Below are 15,930 nucleotides of genomic sequence, written 5' to 3'. Positions count from 1 at the left end.
TCAATTAACGAAGACATGGTCTCCTGGGAGGCTTTCTAAATGTTGTCCTTTGAGTTCCCACCAAAGTCAGAATGCAGAGGGATCCAGGGCCGGAAACGAGGCCCCCGTATCATGCCCCCTGTGTCTGTGTTACAGCTGGTGAGCGACCTGCTGGAATTCTGCTTCTACACCTTCCGAGAGTCCCATGCGCTGAAGGTAGAGTTCCCCGCAATGCTGGTGGAGATCATCAGCGACCAGCTGCCCAAGGTGGAGTCGGGGAACGCCAAGCCGCTCTACTTCCACCGGAAGTGACTGCCCGCTGCCCAGAAGAACTTTGCCTTAAGTTTCCCTGTGTTGTTCCACACCCAGAAGGACCCAAGAAAACCTGTTTTTAACATGTGATGGTTGATTCACACTTGTTCAACAGTTTCTCAAGTTTAAAGTCATGTCAGAGGTTTGGAGCCAGGAAAGCTGTTTTTCCGTGGATTTGGCGAGACCAGAGCAGTCTGAAGGATTCCCCACCTCCAATCCCCCAGCGCTTAGAAACATGTTCCTGTTCCTCGGGATGAAAAGCCATATCTAGTCAATAACTCTGATTTTGATATTTTCACAGATGGAAGAAGTTTTAACTATGCCATGTAGTTTCTGGTATCGTTCGCTTGTTTTAAAAGGGTTCAAGGACTAACGAACTTTTTAAAGCTTACCCTTGGTTTGCACATAAAACGTATAGTCAATATGGGGCATTAATATTCTTTTGTTATTAAAAAAACACAAAAAAATAAAAAATATATACAGATTCCTGTTGTGTAATAACAGAACTCGTGGCGTGGGGCAGCAGCTGCCTCTGAGCCCTCGCTCGTCCACGGTCTTCTGCATCACTGGTATACACACTCGTTAGCGTCCATTTCTTATTTAATTAGAATGGATAAGATGTTAAAACAAATGCCTTGGTTTGATTTCTAGTATCTATTGTGTTGGCTTTACAATTTTTTGCAGTCTTTTGCTGTGCTGTACATTACCGTATGTATAAATTATGAAGGACCTGAAATAAGGTATAAGGATCTTTTGTAAATGAGACACATACAAAAAAAAATCTTTAATGGTTAATAGGATGAATGGGAAAGTATTTTTGAAAGAATTCTATTTTGCTGGAGACTATTTAAGTACTATCTTTGTCTAAACAAGGTAATTTTTTTTTGTAAAGTGCAATGTCCTGCATGCATAATGAACCGTTTACAGTGTATTTAAGAAAGGGAAAGCTGTGCCTTTTTTAGCTTCATATCTAATTTACCATTTTACAGTCTCTGTTGTAAATAACCACACTGAAACCTCTTCGGTTGTCTTGAAACCTTTCTACTTTTTCTGTACTTTTTGTTTTGTTCTTGGTCTCCCGCTTGGGGCATTTGTGGGACTCCAGCACGTTTTCTGGCTTCTGCTTCATCCTGCTCCATCGGGGAATGACACACTGCGGTGTCTGCAGCTCCTGGAAGGTGTCATTTGACAACACATGTGGGAGAGGAGGTCCTGGGAGTGCTGCAGCTTTAGGAAAGCTGCCTCGTTTCCCTTTTCCTCTAGAAGCAGAACCAGCTCTACGAGAGTGAGACTGGGAACTTGATGGCTCAGAGAGCATCTTTTCCTCCCATTTTAGAAAATCAGATTTTCTCCTGTGGGAAAAAAAAATTCCATGCACTCTCTCTGTTAAAGATCAGCTATTCCCTTCTGATCTTGGAAAGAGGTTCTGCACTCCTGGAACCGGTCACAGGAACGCACAGATCATGCAGGATGCGCTGGGACGGCCCATCTTGGCAAGGTTCAGTCTGAATGGCATGGAGACCGGGAGATAGAGGGGTTTTAGATTTTTAAAAGGTAGGTTTTAAAAATAAATTTTATACATAAACAGTTGTTTTGTTTTGGAGAAAAATTACAGATCATATAAGCAAGACAGTGGCACTAAAATGTTTAATTCATTAATCTGTTTGTTTGTTTGGCACTGATGCAATGTATGGCTTTTCTCTTGCCCCAAATCACAAACATATGTATCTTTGGGGAAACTAACAATATGATTGCACTAAATAAACTACTTTGAATAGAGGCCAAATTAATCTTTTAAAAGTGATGATAATCATCAGGTTTACTCAGTGAAATCATATTATTTTCCAAAATCTAAAAGCTGTAGCTGGAGAAGCCCATGGCCACGAGGAAGCAGCAATTAATTAGATCAACACTTTTCTCCAGGGTTCACCATGCAGGCAACATTACCTTGTCTTTCAAAAGACACCTGCCTTATGCAAGGGGAAACCTGTGAAAGCTGCACTCAGAGGGAGGAGTTTTTCTTACATAATTTGCAATTTCAGGAATTTAATTTATAGGCAGATCTTTAAATACAGTCAACTTACATGCACAGCAATATGAAAGCCACACTTTGAAGGTAATAAATACACAGCATGCAGACTGGGAGTTGCTAGCAAACAAATGGCTTACTTACAAAAGCAGCTTTTAGTTCAGACTTAGTTTTTATAAAATGGGAATTCTGACTTAACCAGGTTTGGGATGGAGATGGTCTGCATCAGCTTTTTGTATTAACAAAGTTACTGGCTCTTTGTGTGTCTCCAGGTAACTTTGCTTGATTAAACAGCAAAGCCATATTCTAAATTCACTGTTGAATGCCTGTCCCAGTCCAAATTGTCTGTCTGCTCTTATTTTTGTACCATATTGCTCTTAAAAATCTTGGTTTGGTACAGTTCATAATTCACCAAAAGTTCATATAATTTAAAAAAACACTAAATTAGTTTAAAACGAAGCAATTTATATCTTTATGCAAAAACATATGTCTGTCTTTGCAAAGGACTGTAAGCAGATTACAATAAATCCTTTACTTTAATCACCTGTTGTTTTGGAGCAAATTCATTTCAATGTCTGTAGGTACACCTGGATTTTGTGCCCTCCCAAATCTTGATTGTATGCACTCTGCCTACATCCAAGATGGAGAACGTGGTTTTCCATGTTAGAAAGAGTCCTATGTTAGCCACATGTTAATTCTACTCTTTGGGGGACTGATCAGAGACCTTGTTTTTAATACTTTTGATATTTAGTTCATTAAAATACTCTGTAACCATTGGATAACTATTGCCATGTAGTTGCTAAACCCTATATATACATTGCCTCATTTATCTTCACAACCACTTGAAAACTTATTCTGCAGAATTTGAGACTAATGTGAGTGGAGCCCCCGTATGACTCCAAAGTTCTTCTTCTACATGGTCTCACCCTATCATCCCCCAGCACCCTTGCACCACCAAGAAGCTCAGCTCCCCATTGGCCATGATGCTTCTGACATTTCTGCAGGCTTGTCCCCTGGATTCCACTCATTAATATGGGCCACAAAGGAGCAGTAAGCAATCACCAGCTGGTTTTTAAATAGAAAACATTTCCCACAAGATAAAGTACAGTACATTTTTAGTGTGTTGCTCAACTGGTGATTGTTCAAATTATTTGCTTTCAGCAAGAGAAGACTATTTGATTGATAGTAAAATTCAGCTTTGTGAAACACAACAGATCCATTTCTGGAACACAGCATACCCACTGAACACAGCACAGGAAGAAAATTGGGAGCACAAACTTTTGGTGTGTAAAATACTATAAGTGCAATTTTAGATTTAAAAATTTCAGAAATTTGACCTATTAGGGAACAGGGCTTTTCACAGAGAGCCCCTAACTTGAAACAAAAGCCATCTTGGGCTGGGAACCCACCCAAAGCTGGCAGGAGGCCCCTACAATGTGCACCCTTGGCTAAAGGGGGTGCCCTTTTTGAATTGAACAGACTCATTCTTGGGTCAAGTGTGACTATTTCTCACAATCTCTAGAAGTGCTCTCAGGCCCAAAGAATTCAGCCCACAGTTAGGAATCATTAGCTAAGAACTGTGTCTCTGCCACTGAGACAGCCAGCCACTATATGCCAGAGCAGTTAAAAAAAGAAAAAATTGTGCCCGGTGATGCCTATGTATTTAGAGGCTTGTTTGCTTCTGTATGCTGAATTCCCTCCAAGCAAATAGAAAACATTGTTCCTTTATGTACAAATCAGCTCTAACATTTTTTATAAACTCTGCAAATGTACACAGATTAAAATGACTTGATTACAAGTATCTCTGGCACTTTAATTTCAAGTCAGCCAGTTGCTACTGTAGCAATTTTCTTGGAAATAAAACAGTAGCTTCCAAAACAACACTGGGATTGGGTAAGGCACAATCTCAACATTGATCATCGACCAAGACTGTCCAAAGCAAAGTGAACGATGGGGCAAAGTGGCAGGCAGTTAGCTGCTGCTGTATAACAAAACATCCCAAAACTTACTGGTTTAGATCAATCACCATTTAGTATTTCTCATGTGTCTATGAGTCGGCTGGGGGAAGCAGGCTAGGGTGTGCTGACCTGAGCCAGGCTCGGCTGAGCTGGGATTGTTTGTATATCCGTGGTTAGCCTGCAGCTGTCTGGTCTGCGGTGGCACTGCTCCATGTGGCCTCTCATCCTCCAGCAAGCTAGTCTGGGTTTATTTTCATGGCAAAGCCAGGGCTTTAAAAAAGAGCCTGGAAAGGCATATAACACTTTCCATGCCTCTGACTGAAACAAGTTTGCTCCAAGCCCATTGGCCAAAGCAAGTTGTGAGGTCAAGCCCTGAGTCAGCCTGAAAGGACTCCACAAAAGGGCATGGGTTTGGGGAGGGGTGAAAGATCAGGATCTTTAAATGTCTACCACACTAGTAGTTACTGAGATATTTTGCTGCAGCATGTATGTTGCCAAGACAGTGGTTTCCAAGTTTTCCCTAGTCTGAAAAAACCGCTTTATATGGATCTCCATGCCCTGAGCCAGCCTGACCGAGGGTGGATGGCAGCACCTGTGAAAACTGGCCTGGCTAGGTCTGATCCTGCTGCTCCGGGCATGGGAGCTGCTCCACCTTGCAGTGTTTCCTTAGTTGCTAAACTCCACAAGGAAGAAGGAATCCAGACACCAAGGCATGGCCCTGAGCTGCCATGCATTCACTGCCCAAATTTAAAGTGCAGGTCTCTTGGGCCAAAAATAGGGAGTCCTTCCAATCAAGTTGATCTTCAGATAGAAAGTGTTTTCCAAGGTATTCTTCTAACCGATAGATTGAGATACTTTTAGCTAGACATTTAAGTGTCAGAATGAGCTGGGCTGCCCAAATGAGGTAGCAATAAATTACTGCTCAGGCCAGTCAAGGAGGAAGAGTGCTGACAAGCAATTGAGAAGACATTTGCAGAACTAGGAGTGGGAGAGCTGTCTGAGGACACACTCCTGGAATAGCATCCTCAGAGTGGACAGAGGAAAGCTACGTGGCTCAAGAAGATTCAAGAAGTCATGGAAAACATCTAGCCAATGAAGGAGTAACCAGAACTGGCTTTGAGAGACTGGAAGGGAGAACTCCTAAGAAGCTGAGAAGATGCCCAGTCTGGAGGTGAATGGGAACAAAGGCAAGTCCAAGAGAGCAGGAGCCTGGAGTGGCGTTGGGAAGGAGGGGAGAGGCTGAGCAATGTCAGCAAAGGACAAGAGCATGGAATGGCTTTTGGAGAAGAGATGCTGGCAGGAAGCAGGCGGTGATTTACAGATGAGAAGGGGGACAGAAACCGACCCCCAACCACCACAGTGTCCTGCTGCCTTGCCTTCTCCGGTCCTCTCCATTTACTAAACCCCACTTCCTACCATGTGCCCATCCAGCACAGGACATTCACTCTCATTTAACTGTCACATCCCACAGGTTGCTTCTCCCTCTTTCCATTTCACAGGCACAAACAGAACCATAAAAAGGTCAAGTAACTTACCAGAGATCACCAAGATATAAAATAGCAAAAATAGGATTTCAAAACAGCTTGTTTGTAATGCAACACGCACTTTTCACCACTGTATTACGTTCGTAGAGCTACTGTAACAAAGGACCACAAATTGGGCACCTTAAACAGAAATGCATTTTCTCCCAGTTCTGGAGGCTGGAAGTCCAAGATGGAGGTGTCAGCAGGGTTGGTTCCTTCAGTGAGGGCTGAGAGAGAAGGGTCTATTCCAGGCCTCTCCCCTTGGCTTGTAGATGGCTGTCTTCTCCCTGTTTCTCTTCATGTCATCTTTCTTCTATGTGAGTCTGTCTCAGTGTCCAAATTTCTCCTTGTTTTAAGGACATCAGTCATATCGGATTAAGGCCAACCCTACTGTGCTCAGCTTAACTAGCAACATCTGCAAAGATTCTAGTTCCTAATGACATCACATTCTGAGGGACTAGGGGTTAAGGACTTCAACATGTGAATTTGGGGAGTGGGAAACAATTCAACTCATAACAGCATGGCCCTGAGGACAAGATGGCACAGCAGAAAGAACTTTCTGTGACTAGCTTATCGAACCTGAGCAAGCAAGTGCTCGTCTCCATTTTCTCATCCATAAAATGGGCTAATATCTCCTGGCTTGTGCAGTCATTGTAAGGAAAGAATGAGTTAGACATCCATCTCTGGCATGGACACCCATTGCTTTTCCCTTCCATACCCCCAACTGCATGTGTGGCTGCTACTACAAAGGAAGGAAGTTGGGGCTGCAGCCCCTGCAAGTCCTTTGGCTCTGTTTTCACCTAGCATCTCCTTTACAGGTGCGGGGAACACCAGGGAAGGCCCTGTGGGTGGCACCATCAGATGCAAGGCCTGCAGCCCCAGTGTCAACAAGAAACACATAGCCCAAGTGCTCTTTTTTGCCCCAAACCACCGTACTGCCTCTGAATGAACACAGGCTATGGACCTGGTCTAGGCAGCCGCAGTTGGTGCTGCAGTCGCTGAGCAAGGTAGGGCTGAGGGAAGTCCAGGCAGCCTTAGCAGAGCCTGGGGAGCAGCCGCACCCATCCAGCTAAAACAGCAAAACATACTCCACTCCTCTTCTAGGGGTAGGAAGATGATCCACCAAAGTAAGAAAACACCTCCTGATCCCATTCCTCAGTACATCCTGGGCCATGTCCAGGGGTAAGCTCCCTGCCCAGAGGCCTTGGCAGTCCTGGCCACACTGCTGTGCACGTGTCACATTCTCAGACAGAAACACCCCTGCTCCCCTCTGGCACTACCCCACTCTTCCAGAGAGCCACAGGAGGGGTCTTCAGCTCTTAAGGCTACAGGAGCCTCCACAGGGCACAGCTGTGGAACTTCACTACTTGTCACCCCATCACCCTAAGGAACACAGAAGACCCTGATGACAAAGATGCAAGATACTGCTATTCTTATTCGTAGAACTAAGAAAAACGGGAACAGCAGTTCCTGTTAGCCAAGCCCTCTCCACATACTGGGTGCGCTGCTTCTATTAGGTCATTTCAACCCCAAACCTCTCAGTATCATTTTATTTTTAGGAGGCTGGAACAGAATCATGGGGGTAACCGATCTTGCCCAAGGTCACATAGATAGCCAGACTTGGTGGTGATTTCTTTAAGTGGTGGTAAAAGCACTTTGAGGGGAACGGCTGGTTGGGTGCATCTCACTGTTAACAATAGGAATCTCCAGCAAGCAAACAAATCAATCAAGGCCTGATGCAGGGAGATTTTTAATGGCCCCTGGGATACACCAGTTAGGAATCTGCCAGGAAGCCACTCCCAACACTAACCTGAGCCTGCTCTAGCTGCCCACAGGTTTGCCTTTTCCTGCAGAGGGACTCTCACAGAAGTGGAACATGCCAGCAACCTCTTCTCACGAGTCAAGTTTCCTTTCTACATCCCAAGCAACGAGTCAGGGCAGCAATGACAACTCAGAAAACAGGCTACTGGAGGTTATGCTGCCCCAGCCCTAGGGCCAAGCCAGCCCCGGCCCACACCTCAGACCCGCTTGTGGTAGGGTGGCCCTGGGCTCCTCTGTGGTCTCAATGCTCTTCATGGGACCCGTGATTATTTTAAATTATGTTGCATCGAAATTGTCCTTATTTTTATTTACAATACGGACACTTTTCAAGAATCACATTTCCCCATACACATACAACTCCCAAACTCCACACCCTCATGTGATCCACATGAGGTGACTTCCAAGCTGTTAACTGGCAAGCTCTTGAGTCAGTTCATCTGGGGATGAGGCAACAGACACATCCGTCCTTTGATAAATGTTTTGAGAGAAGTCTGACAGGTCCAGGAACCTCCCATGGGGATGCATGGAAAGTCATGCCTGCCCCAGAGCAGCCTCTGGGGCATGGGGCTGGCTTCAGAATCCTGAGGCCACTAAAACTAAGCCCCACATTCCAAGGCAAGTCCCCTCTTCCCCAAGAGGTTGTTGCACCTGTGGCTTGGAGGTGGAGGAGAATGAGGAAACATCAGAGCAAGGCCTGCCCAGGCTGGGGGTGGCCATCATCACGGGGCAGGGCAGGGTCAAGGGTGAAGGCTCCTCCAGGAAGGTCTGCTCTGCCTCCCTCTCCTCCCTCCACGTCGAAATTAATCCAGATGGAGAGATTAGCAGGGAGGCCTGGAAGGCAGAGGCATGCTGGGTGGTGTAGGAGAGGGGTATACAATGGTGCTGGTAGGAGGGCTGGTCCCAGGGCACTGAGATGGCTCACACAAACCACCCAGGGCCAAAGCCCCAGCCCTGCTCCAGGTCCTGCAGGCACCAGGGTAGAGAGGCCTGTGCAGCCACTGGAGGAGATGTGAATGCCCTTCCAGGATTGCACACATCAGAGGCTGCTGCTGCCCCCAGGAACACGCCCCACCCCGAATACTCCAGGCTCCCCGCTAACAGATTCTACCTGTGAGCAGGCCAACAGCAGAGAGAGACGAGTCCCCATCGTAGGCTGCCAATTCATAAATCAAGACGGGGCAATGACTTCCGCAACCGCTTCCCCACATTTAGGACAGACAAATCAAATAGTAAATTACAGTTTATTTCATTTACAGAGACCTTGAGGCAAAAAGGTGGTGTTTGGAAAACAGCACACGGGTGAGGAGCACCGAGAAGCCTGTTACAAATACGCCAGTGCACGCTGCCAGTGCAGTGAGTGTGGGGTCCTGCAGGTGGCCGTCTAGGAAGGGCAGGCTTGAGACGCGCGTCTCTCCTTCCCTCTGACTTGAGACCATCTCCCTTGCACCAACAGCAGCCTCTCCAAGCTAGGCTGCCACAGCCAAGCACGCACTCTGCAAACCTATCACTGCGAGTAGTACAGTTCCCTTTAAAATCGCAGCAGCAGGTGCTCAGGGAGGAGAGGGAGCCAGGGTGGCTCTGGTGGCGTGACTGCCAGTGGAGGCAACACAGGTGGCAGAAGGCTGCCCTCCCTCTCATTCTATATGCTGGATAATTAAAAATCACAAGTCCCGATACTTGACAAATGAAAAGTCCATTTTGCGAATCCTGACATTCCCCTCCTGATCCACAATCACAGTTTTGTGTGGTGCGTCCCATCCCTGCCCACCACCCCCCACCCCCAAGGCTGACTGTGATGATGGTAACTCCCAAGTGTGGAGGTACCTGTGGGTGCAGCCCAGAGCCTCGGAGGAGGAAGACAGCTCTCTGCCCCCAGGCAGGTCCCTGGGTGCCAGGGTCAGCAGGGGCTCTGAGGCCAGGAGCTACAGCAGCTTGACGTAGTTCTGTGGAATCAGCCCCCTCTTGCCGTTCAGAGTCCCTTCTAGCCAGCCAGGTTCCCTGGAGGTTTGTACTGAAAAGGAAGAGAAAAATCACTTTTACAAAATGCCCCCAAGTACTTGCCTCCTGGGTGTTCACTTAAAAGCTCAAGCAGGGAGTGGCCAGTAGAGAACAGGGGCCACTTCTGGGATGTTGGGTCACAAAGTCTGCACCAGGGTCATTGACAGGCTCTGCCTCCCTGCACTGGCCACCACAATCCTCATCTACACAATCCCAAAGCAGCCTCCTAACTAGTGTCCTAGTTTCCAGAGTCCGGCCCCTTCCAATCCACTGTGCACAAACATGCACAGTGAACTCTCTAGAACACAGAGCTGATCACATCACTCCCCTGCTTAAAGTCAAACTCAAGCTTTTTGTTTTTTGTTTGTTTGTTTGTTTTCTTCCTGAGAGGGAGTCTCGCTCTGTTGCCCAGGCTGGAGTGCAGTGGCGCGATCTCGGCTCACTGCAATCTCTGCCTCCCGGGTTCAAGCAATTCTCCTGCCTCAGCCTCCTGAGTAGCTGGGATTACAGGCACGCACCACCATGCCTGGCTAATTTTTGTATTTTTAGTAGAGATGGGGTTTCACCACATTGGCCAGCCTGCTCTTAAACTCCTGACCTCAGGTGATCCACTCGCCTTGGCCCCCCAGAGTGCTGGGATTACAGGCGTGAGCCACCACTCCCAGCCTCAAACTCAAGCTCCTTACTGGTCTGTAACACAGGCCCCTGGGCACCTGGCTCCAGTCGCCCCTCCAGGAGCTCTTCACACTCCACTGGCACATCATGCATGTCAACTGCAGTGAATCATCCAGAGAAATCCCAACTGCAACTCCAGGCCTTTCCAAGTGCAGTGGCTTCTGCCTGGAATGCCTTGCCCCCACCTCTTCACCAGGTAGTTCCTCCTGTTTAGAGACCTGATGGGATGCCTCCTCCTCTCAGAGTCTCGTCTGACTCCCACACTGTATGGGAAACTCCTGAAGGCAGCCTGAGCCTTATACATCTGGGCACGGTGCCTGGCACAATGGACTGTTCATAAATATTCATGTGATACTCAACGAGAAAACTGCAGCCTGGACAGCAAAGGGCACAGGTCCAAGCACTCCTCACCAGTGTTCGGAAATGCAATACAGAAGCATTTCATAACCCCCAGCTGTGAGCAGGCCCCAGCTCAAACCCCCAACCATGGTCAGGTGCAGGCGTGGCAGCCGTGGCATAAAGGAAAGGGGAGTCATGAGCTACTCCAGCGGACCAACTCGAAAGGTGGCTTCTGATCACAACCCAGGAGAATAATTTCATATCAAAAACCAAGTATAGGCATACACATCCGTAACACACACAAGTTTCATGAAGCAATACTCTTACCCTCACTGTGCGCATGCAATGCCTTCCTTTCTGTATTCTACTCTTTTTTTCCCCATAGATTTGTGTAGAAAAGTATTACTCTTTGAATGCTAATTGCAACTCAGCGAATTGAGTTCATGGTCCTCTAAGGTATAGCTGCCCACAGTTTGGAAGACAGGGACAATCCAATTCTAATTGTCCTTTGCAACAAGGTAACTGTTTGTTCTTCCCTCCCCTGGATGAATAGGAACACATTCCGGCTGTCTGCAGACTAACCGCCTGCACTTTCCTTACATTCAGTAAGCTTCTGGCTTCAAGGCCTCTGTGGAGCTGTTCCCTTGGGCCTGAATGCTATTCCCTGCCTTTATGCCTGGACAGCACCTACTCATGCTTCAAAGAGCAGCTTCAGCATCCCCCCACTTCCGGGACTCCTCTCCTAGCTCCAGACCAGGTCGGGGCTCCCAGTTATGCACCCTACATGTTCTGTGTGCGTGTGTGCAGGGGCATACGTGTATATATAGGAGAGACACACTGAGACATTCTCTAGTCCAGACTATGAGAGCATGTAACACATATAACATGAGACCCAGCACCTAGCACCGTGTCAGACACATGATTATCTGTGTAATGACTGAATAAGCAAATTCAGAGATATGCTCTCAAAGCGATCTGGCAGCAAGTTACTTCCTTCATGCCTTCACTGACCTTGACTCTGACATTGTTCTTCATACCAGGATTTTTAGAGACTTCTCACTTCATCCAAACACCCCAGCTGGCAGTGCTACTAGTGTGCAGCCACCATCAGGGAAAAGCTTTGGATTCTATGCAAAACAGGCCCTCAGGGTTGTAACAATGTGGGGGCCTGAGTGGCAAGGGGCCCAGGGCTGAAGTCAGAGCCCTAGAGGAGACTCCTGGCTACCTAGATGCATCTGGGAAATTAACCCCTGGGCCTTGCTCGGCTGTTACCTGCAATACGGGGTTACTAGCACTTAGCTTGCAGGACCTGCTATGAGGAGGCAGTAAGAGAGTCTCAAATATAGTCTCACCTGCACATGCTCACTATTTCTCCTCCTACCCTATACACACCACACACTTGCGCAAGCACAGACTCGGTATTAATAAAAGACAGGATGAACAGAGGAGGAAAAAGGTGATTTTCTACAATGCTGGAGGTGAAAGGAGGCTTGATTGGGGAAACCAAGGCCAGGCCGGGAATCCTGCACCTCCCCAACCAACAAACCAGAGAGACGCCTCCACAACCCCATTCACCACCTCCCCAGCCCTCCCCTCCCTGGAAGGCAGAAGCCAGTAGGGAGAGAGATGTCACTGCTTTACAGAGGCGACCAAGGGGGATCCTGTAACATCCAAGAGCCTTGGAAGTGGACCCAGCTGAGCGGTGGGCGAGGTGGGCTACAAGGGTCTGGAGACCAACAGCAAGGCATCCCCAAGCACAGGAAAAGTGGCTCCGCAGTTGCAGATAAGGCTGGCAGGCTCTCCCTCCCTCTCTGAAGATCTGACCTCTCTCAGTAGCATCGAACCCCAAAATACCCATCTGGGGCTCCTCTCCTAGTTTATCACACCACTCCTCCCCAGAGCAGTGTCTACGTGGACAACAGGGCTCTGCTTTTCCATTCTTATGGGTGGAGAACATGGCAGTCTCAGTGTCTGTCATTTCCCACGCACCCTCCCTATGCCTGCAGGTCTCAGTCCAGGAACCTCACTCTGCTTCAGCCACGGTGTTCTCACAGCCTTTAGACCACAACAGGGAACAAGACGGGTGTGAGGCAGGGACCCCAAGTAGCACCAAAGAGAGGCAGGTCCCTTCCACCAACTCAGTTTTCAGCATAATGTAGACAGTGTATGTGACAAGTACTGAAATCACTGAATTGTCATCATCACACGGTGAGTGCCAGGAACCCACACTCAACTTCAAAACTGCCACAGGACCCACAGGGAGGCTGCGTCCTGGGCTCTGTTCTATCTCCCACCCCGAGGCAACCAGTAGCTTGAATGTTGTGTTTCTCATTATCTTATCATGGCTATGGGTAAAATTCAGTTTTGTCACACAAGCACATATCCCTAATAATATCCTATTTATTTTGCATATATGTGAGCTTAACCAGAAGCACATAAGTCAGAAGCGCATAGTCATATGGAACTTATTTTTTCACTCGATATTTTTTTCTCAGATTCCCCTGTGCTAGGAATCTATCTGGCAACCACATCGCTGGGCTGTGGGGTCTCTATGCGATCAACTTTCCAAGATAATGCCAAATTGTTTTCCAGGGATTATTCTGTGTCTATCTGAGACCTTTAAAGTTTAATCAGCAGAGGCTTTTAAGGATTAATTTGGGCCACACCTGCTCCCCCACATCTACATGTGGATGTTGACAAAGAGCCTGGGACAGCCAGGAAAGCAGTCCCGCTGCTGCTGCCGCCGCCACGTGGGGTCGCTCCTGGAAACCACCTGCCTCAGCACCCCTCCCAACCCTGCCCCTGAGGAGGCAACCACTGCCCATCTAACTGGAGCGCATCTGTCTGGAAAGACACAGCAGGACTGGCTGGTGGTCACCAGCAAAACCTATTTCCAGGATTCCCCAGGCCCAGAGAAAAGGGAAAGGTCCCTCTGGCCATCACAGGAACGTCACTGCCCTGAGACCTTACAAACACAGCCCTCTCCCGAGGGTGGGGGGCGGGGGAGTTGGGAGGCATAGCCCCAGAGAAACAGCTAGGCATTAGTGAGTCTACTAGAGAAACACATCTTCCGCCTAGAACTGGAACTCATAACTTAAGTCCAGGCCCACCCAGTAAGAGCAAAGAACAAGGATAGTCATGGAGCTACACAATTGCTAAAGACCCCTGTGCCAACCACACTCTGCGTCAGGATATCTCACAGCTGCACACATCCCAAACTGCATAACTACTGACGAGGCCGCCCAGGGGTCACTCTGACCTCCAGTTTGTTTTCTCCAAAGGCCACTGGGTGGCATAAACCAATTTCCTTTGTTGCCTGCATGAGGTACAAAAAGGAATTGCACTGCAAGAGCATCTATGGAGGCTGGAAGACTCCAAATGGATAAGTGAACACAGGAAAAATGTCTTGGGCATTCCAGGGACACTACGTATTGCTGGTCTGCAGAAAGGGAGCATTCCCGGCAGTACTCCTGTGGGCTGAGCTGTCTAGAGTGGCCACTTGGAGCACTGCCTGGCTCCACAGAAGCCGTGGTCAGATGACCTGCCAGTCTGTCTTCTCAGTGTCAGTTGTCAGACAGGAAGACCCCATAGCCATTTAAGGAAGGGCTTCACTAGACGTGTTCTGGGCAAGCACCTGCTTTTAACTAGCTAAGAGATCAACTATGCACAGAAGATGTAAGGTGCAAACACACACACAGATAAACCCTGCTTAAGGGCTTTAAACTTACTGTACCCTTTGAAGAAGTGTTCCTATTAAGCAGCAAGCCTAATGCTGTTGATTCTGAACACCTTCCACTATTATCTGCCCTGCTACAAAAGAATCAGGGCGGCACCTACAAGACAAGTAGCTCACATTAAATGAGACGCTCACATCCCTGGGTAGGGAGAGAGTGTCAACACATCCACAAGGTATTTTCCAAGTAGCCAGCCTTAGGGGAGGGACAGAATGAGGAGCTCCTGAGACACCCGGGGTGCCCCGGCCAGCAAAGTCCTGACAGAGCTGGATACCAGCACCGCAGAGCACAGAACCGAGGGAGACACAAACTGGCTCAAAGCGTAGCCTCGTCTGTGGCACACTACGATGTACCCAGTGTGGCATCGTGGTCAGCAGCCTCTCCCCCATACGTCTATAGCAACTCAGAAACCTCTTTTTCTAGTAGCCCCAATGCTATCTTAATACAACATCAATGTTGTGGCCATCCCTGCCGCTTAGGATGAAGAATCAGCTGCACAGAGTCCTAAAGGAGCCTGTCCCGGGTCACACAGAAGATAAGAAAGCCATGGTGTGAGCCCAGGCAAAATAACTGCAGAGTTCAGAATCCACGTTGCCTGCAGTCAGTGGCTCTCCTCCTCCAAAACACACGGAGACACTGGTATTTGTGTGCACATGTGTGTACATATGTACAAATGTGTGACTATGTATGTGTACGTGTGTACACGCACACTTTCTTTTTAGGAAGACTCCAAATCATCTCGGGACTTTAGACCTGGAGAACGTAAGTCTCCTGGGTCAGATGCCTACCAGGCTGTCCTCTTTTATCCAAACTGGCAGATCTGCATTGGCTTTAGGCACTGACCCTCATTCACATGGCTGTGTGCCCAGAGCAGGTATCCTATACCCCGTGTGATTCTCATTGGTCTAAATCCTTGCAAATGATGGATGTAGGGTAAGCATGTGACTCAGTTCTGCATACTGGGATGTGAGGATGGGTAAACTAGGAAGAAATTCCTGGAAAAGTTTTCTCATTCTTAAAGGAACACAAGGATGAGACACCTCCTTCCGCCAGAGTGTGGCCATGATACATGGAACTGTGGCAGTCATCTCGCTCCCGCCAGGGAAACCAGACAGAGGCCCAGGTCCACCAGCAGAGAGCAGTTCCACAGAGAGATGGAAATACTTTGGTCTTTGATAACATCTTTGAGACTATGAATTAAAATTAGAGCTCCCTACTTCCACACTTACTATTGTGTAAACTAATCCCCTCAACCCTTTTTTTTTTTTTTGAGATGGGGGTCTCACTGTGTTATCCAGGCTGGCCTCGAACTCCTGGGCACAAGTGATCCTCCTGCCTCAGCCTCTGCAGTAGCTGGCACAACAGGTGTGCACCACTGCACCTGACTTTAATCCATCTTCATGATTGATTCAACCAGTTGTGTCAATTTTTGTTACCTGCAGCCTAAGGTATCCTAGTAGATACACCTTCTACCAAGGTAACTATCTCACAAACCATACTGCAGGAGGGAGTTCAGAGTCTTCTAAACAAATCCAATCACACAAAATAAAAATTCATCACAT

At 47.8% G+C, this 15,930-nt stretch overlaps 2 protein-coding genes across 18 annotated transcripts in view; one reads left to right on the top strand and one right to left on the bottom strand.

Annotated features, from left to right (window-relative positions):
• The window catches only part of NR3C2 (nuclear receptor subfamily 3 group C member 2), a 366,173-nt gene extending 363,313 nt beyond the window's left edge, over window positions 1–2,860 (top strand). For all 5 annotated transcript variants that reach the window (XM_063809057.1, XM_009448401.4, XM_054683874.2 and 2 more), the window contains exon 9: window positions 136–2,860. In XM_063809057.1, the coding sequence (XP_063665127.1) occupies window positions 136–291 (156 nt within the window). In that variant the 3' untranslated portion in view covers window positions 292–2,860. The remainder of the gene's footprint in view (window positions 1–135) is intronic.
• A 5,989-nt stretch (window positions 2,861–8,849) lies between these two features.
• The window catches only part of ARHGAP10 (Rho GTPase activating protein 10), a 340,838-nt gene continuing 333,757 nt past the window's right edge, over window positions 8,850–15,930 (bottom strand). For all 13 annotated transcript variants that reach the window (XM_063809062.1, XM_054683876.2, XM_063809064.1 and 10 more), the window contains one exon: window positions 8,850–9,633. In XM_063809062.1, coding sequence (XP_063665132.1) covers window positions 9,545–9,633 — 89 coding nt within the window. In that variant the 3' untranslated portion in view covers window positions 8,850–9,544. The remainder of the gene's footprint in view (window positions 9,634–15,930) is intronic.

This window comes from Pan troglodytes, chromosome 3 (assembly GCF_028858775.2).
Source record: "Pan troglodytes isolate AG18354 chromosome 3, NHGRI_mPanTro3-v2.0_pri, whole genome shotgun sequence".
In the NCBI taxonomy this organism is placed as follows: Eukaryota; Metazoa; Chordata; class Mammalia; order Primates; family Hominidae; genus Pan; species Pan troglodytes.
The sequence above is the reverse complement of the archived record's forward strand: the minus strand, read 5'-3'. Positions and strand labels throughout refer to the sequence as shown.